The 5,201-nt window shown below is 47.0% G+C and overlaps 1 protein-coding gene across 1 annotated transcript; it reads left to right on the top strand.

The window, feature by feature from the left end:
- Positions 1–1,029: 1,029 nt before the first annotated feature.
- On the top strand, positions 1,030–4,796 carry LOC136111676 (keratin, type I cytoskeletal 19-like). Its single transcript, XM_071818040.1, has 8 exons — positions 1,030–1,520; positions 2,264–2,346; positions 2,488–2,644; positions 2,793–2,954; positions 3,124–3,249; positions 3,344–3,570; positions 4,120–4,211; positions 4,533–4,796. The coding sequence occupies exons 1-8, from the start codon at positions 1,086–1,088 to the stop codon at positions 4,550–4,552; spliced, it is 1,302 nt and encodes a 433-aa protein (XP_071674141.1). The 5' UTR covers positions 1,030–1,085; the 3' UTR covers positions 4,553–4,796.
- Positions 4,797–5,201: the final 405 nt, after the last annotated feature.

Here is a 5,201-nt window from a genome sequence, read left to right on the forward strand (position 1 = left end):
ATTGCACAGGCGGTGGAAAAAACCACACAATTGTTTCTGACTCCGTGTTTTGTGTTGCAAGATGCTCACCGCTGGCAAATACAATTCACTGTAATGAGTTCAGATAATGATTATATTTTTTATGATCTAATCTTTGGTGCTGTATCTTTTCATCAAACATTTTTGGCTGCATTATACAATTAAAGGACATAGTCTGAGAAGTGACTGGTTTTGATATGATTATGAAAATATGAAATATCAAATGTTTGTCCTCTCAGTTTCCTCCAGGTCCATTTAAAACAGTTAAGATAAAACTTTAATATGTTTGACAGCAAAGTTTTAGTATACTTTCCTTTGTACCATATTACTTTTGTGGCTTTCACCCAGTTTTCCTCAACAAGAAAAACGATGCAATAACCACCCTGCACTTTCAGAAAACCTTAAATACCATCAGGACCTTCCTCAGTATAATCAGTGACAACAGAGAAAAGGATTTAGTGTAAAGTTCTCGTCTATAACAGGCATGGGAATGCAGTTCTAAATATAATTCAATTCAGTAAATGTAAGTAGATTTCTAAATAGCTAATGTAAATTTTGAGAAAATGAATGAAAGAAGAGTCCCTTAGAGGCTGCTGGTCTTACGAATCATAGTCTGTGATCACAGGAGGAAGACGAAACCTGAAATACCGAATTTCGCCACACAGAAGACGAGGAGACAGACAACCAAGGTGGAGTCTTCATTAACGCCTATTACCAGCGATATATTGCCAGATTAATAGAAGCTATGAGATACATTATCCAACAAACTATCCAACAAAGAGACGCCCACATAAAATTATAGTGCCTGCTTTGTATGAATCAACACAGACATACTTGAACACAATGGTAATGCGTTTTCCTAAGCCCAGACAAAATTCCCTTAGCACATCACTTTTGGCAGGAGCACCAGGGCTGGCAAAGCCCATGGGAAGCTGGACTGCTGGGAGGTGACACCCACCCGTAGGTATAAAGAGCCACAACCAAGGAGAGGAGCCCCACTTGGATTCGCTGTTCCAAGCTGTGCTGTGGGCTTTGCATTTGGGGCTGCTGACCTGATTCGTGACACCATGAGCTGCAGCATCAAGAGAACGTCCAGCACCTCTTACCGGAGCGGTGGAGGCACAGGGGGCTGCGCTGGCGGCAGCGGCAGGAGCTCCTCCGTCTCCTGCCGGCGATACGCCTCCTCGGTCATAGGCGGTGGGAGCTACGGAGGGGGAGCTTGCAGCATCGGCTACGGAGGAGGCATGAGCGCCAGCAGCCTTGCTGGTGGCTTTGCTGGTGGCTTCGGTGCTGTGGGGGACATCCTCCTGAGCGGCAATGAGAAGGTCACCATGCAGAACCTCAATGACCGCCTGGCTGCTTATCTGGACAAAGTGCGCAGGCTGGAGGAGGAAAACGCTCAGCTCGAGCTCCACATCCGCGAGTGGTACAGGAAACAAGCGCCCAGCGTCTCCAAGGACTACACCTCCTACTACCAGACCATCGAGCAACTCCAAAATCAGGTAGGACAGTCCTATGTATCGTGTTCTCATCTCCCTCATGCTATTCCCACCTGGAAGGGTTTCCAAGGATTCCAAGGGGGTGGGAAGGAGCTGCTGGACACCTTGCTGGTGGCACCATGGGCAGAGACCTGCTGAGCTGCGCCTCCCACCTCCGAGCACCCCACAAGCGAAAGGGACGTGTGTTGGGGACACAGCTGAGGCATCAGGGAGGGCTCCACCAGCCCCAAACGTGCTGCCGCACGCAACTGAAACCCCACGGTGCACGGCGGTTCCAAACCAGCCAGCTGTGGTTTCCAGTTTCTCTGCGGAATGAAAAGCCACAAAGCCAAAGCACCTGGACTGCAAGATCTGAACTCCCTTTGTCTCCACACACTCTCACATATTGTAGATGGTAGGACCAAGGGCTTCCCTTACAACCATAGGTACCAAGAAAATAGAGTAAGCAGACTGTGAAGAAGTACATTGCAGGAAAAGGGGGAATACATTCCTTGAGATACATGGAGAACTCTCTCTAACTTGCGAAAGAGAAGCAAAGAGTAGGGATTTGGGGGAATGGTATCTAATAGCCTGAGTTTCCTTGAAAAGTAACTTTGGAGCATTACCCTCTCATATGGCTCCTGCATTACCACAGGAGACAATGCCAAGACCCACAACAAAGTCCTACCAAAGATTTGGGTCTTTGTTCTTCTTGTCTTAAATGCCTCAAACACAAAAAGACCCCTCTCCTACCTGCTCTTTTTCAGATCATTTCTGCCACTGTGGACAATAACCGACTGCTTCTGGACATCGATAACAGCAAGATGACTGCTGAGGACTTCCGAATGAAGTGAGTACTGCTCTGTGAACCTCGCATGTCTTTCAGGCCCTGCTCATCATCTCAGAAGACAAGGCAGCACCGCCCTGAGTACTGTTACTGAGTCTTCATCAACTCATCTCCCTGTTTCTGTCTCTCTTTTCTGTGGTACAGGTACGAGAACGAGCTGGTCATCCGTCAGACTGTGGAGTCTGATATCAATGGCTTGAGAAATCTCCTGGATGACTTGACTCTGGTTAGATCTTCACTGGAATCTGAGCTGGAGTCCTTGAAGGATGAGCTGATAGCTCTTAAGAGAAACCATGAGGAGGTACGATCCCATAATCACCACACCACAGCCCTTTGATTCTTCAGAATCCCCCAAGTTGCTTATCAAGTCCATTCAACCTTTGTACCTTAATCTGCCCACTGTCCCCAAGACAAGAAATGACCCGGGCTCTTTGTTTCTCCCTTTGCAGGAGCTCAGGCAGCTCCAGTCTCAAACTACGGGTGACGTGAGCGTGGAGGTCAATGCTGCTCCTGGCCAAGACTTGACCAAGATCCTGAATGATCTGAGGAATGAATACGAGCAGATCATTGAGAAGAACCGCAGAGAGGTTGAGCAGTGGTACGAAGTCAAGGTACGGAGCAATGAACCGGGTGGAGGATCCTCCCGGGGGAAAGCACAGACACCCTGCAACTGGGTGTGCAAAGCCCTTGCTAAAGGGCGATCTTCACTCTCAGTCAGCAAATCTGCTCCCTGAGGGTGTTTCGTAACTCACAAAGTGTCTTGGGCTTTGACTTGTACAGATTGAAGAAGTCAATCGCCAGGTCACCTCGAGCAGCCAGGACATGCAGACCAGCAGCCACCAGCTCACCGAACTGAAACGCGAAACGCAGAACCTGGAGATCGAACTGCAGGCGCAGCTCAGCACGGTACCTGGGGCACGAGCGCCAAGGGCACGTCCCTCCTGGCAAGGGGCAGCCAGGGGAGAGCTCTGCTCCTCAACTCCCGCATCTCCCCTTGCAGAAATCCTCCCTGGAAAACTCCTTGGCGGAAACCGAATCCCGCTACGCCTTCCTGCTGCAGCAGATCCAGGCGCAGATTAACTGTGTGGAGGAGGAGCTGGCCAGTATCCGCTGCGAGATGGAGAGTCAGAACCAGGAGTACAAGATGCTCCTGGGCATCAAGACCCGCCTGGAGCAGGAGATCGCTCAGTACCGGGCGCTGCTGCAGGAAGGGCAGCAGGACATTGGGTACGTATTCGGTCTGCAAGTAAGGGCATAAATTCTACCATGGTCTATTCTATTGGGACTGATCAAAAGCAGAGTAGAACGTTTTACCAGTCTGTAGTTGAAATCTGAATACAACGGATTTTTTTCACAGCGTCTACACTGAAATGTATATATCATAAACTTAATAAGTACATCGAACACAGAGGGAAACACAAAGCATATAGTTTCTGACATATTTTCAGTTAATCAGCTCCTCTCAGCCTGTGCAGAGAATTCCATGAGAGGAATCAGCGCAGAACCAGACTGCAGCTTTCTGCCCCCATCAGCAGGTGAACCAGCACAGCTGCACTGAGAGCAGAATTACACTTCCACAGCCTTGTTATTCCTGCTTCTACAGTTCTGCAGGAAAACACAGCTTAAGGGCATGAAACAAAAGCAATATAAAGAAATATTTGCAAAGTCCAGGAAAAGCTGAGCTGCTACCTGCACTACACGTTATGCCACGGTATGTCTCTTTATGAATGCATGTATAGTATCATTGCCTCCATTAACACTCCTTTCCTTGCACAGAAATTCTCAAGGAGCTCTCCAAGGAGGGGGAATATCCTCACACTCTTATTCTTCCACTTCCTACTCTCACGGTCAATCTGGTGAGAAGACAGGTAAGGAAGCTCTTCCAAAGAGGACCCTAATTTACCCTGTCCCGTACCTTTCGCATTTTGCACCTCATCTCTTTTCCTGTTAGCACTATCCCCTGTGTTACAGCTTCCACATTCGCAGTTGCAAAAGAGAATAAACCGTTCACCATCAAACCTCTTCATTTCGAGGTGTCTTAGCTTCAGTTATAGAAACAAACTAAGCTCTTTTCCACGCTCTCGCTAACACAGACGGACATTTAAACCATGGAGACACCTGAAATGTCACTGCCACAAGAAACGCTTGATTTCCACATCACACTAATGGTTTCTTCTGTCATTCCACAGGGCAGTCCCGAGTGTGTTAAGATAACCCGATGGTTCCCACTGCCATCCCAGCAGCCCAGCCTACAATGCGATAATACACAGGACACCCACCTGATGCACAGACTGAGCTGCAAATATTATTAAGTCAAGATTAATGATGTCTAGGACCCTCTTAAAATTATCTCTTTCTTCCTTTTTGTATTGTTCTTCATCTGCAATCAGCGTATCTACACGCACTTAGGTGCAATGCAATTGATGATCATCTTCCTCTAATAAAACTTTACTCTCCTGCAATGCAAAGAAAACTGTGTGTCCAACAATCTATTTGGTGTATTTATATTGTATTTAAATTTAGGTGGAACAAACGAGGAATTAAAGTTGGGAGTATTAAGTAATATGACCCCAAAGAAAATTGTAAATCCTAACTTGGTGAGATGATGCCCAGATAAAATACTGAGGCTGTGATTCTGTGAGATGGATGGAATATCGACATTAAACTCGAGAGTGACCCCTATAGGAAAGAAGGCAGGGTGGGTGAAGCCCTTTTTTGTAGCATCCATTGCAAGGGACGTGCAAGATCTGCCAGGACTGAAACAATCAACATTAATTAAACTCAATATTCCATGAAAATTTTGTCAAATCAAACCCATTTGCCATTGGCTCACTGAATAAGAAACCAACTATCTTCAG

This window comes from Patagioenas fasciata, chromosome 22 (assembly GCF_037038585.1).
Source record: "Patagioenas fasciata isolate bPatFas1 chromosome 22, bPatFas1.hap1, whole genome shotgun sequence".
NCBI classification, from domain to species: Eukaryota; Metazoa; Chordata; class Aves; order Columbiformes; family Columbidae; genus Patagioenas; species Patagioenas fasciata.

Bases quoted from the DNA above. Each gene is read 5' to 3' on its own strand.
- LOC136111676 (XM_071818040.1), top strand. From the start codon at position 1,086: ATGAGCTGCAGCATCAAGAGAACGTCCAGCACCTCTTACCGGAGCGGT. The intron at 2,955-3,123 runs GTACGGAGCAAT...TGACTTGTACAG, and splicing joins AGCAGTGGTACGAAGTCAAG to ATTGAAGAAGTCAATCGCCA. The intron at 4,212-4,532 runs GTAAGGAAGCTC...GTCATTCCACAG, and splicing joins TCAATCTGGTGAGAAGACAG to GGCAGTCCCGAGTGTGTTAA.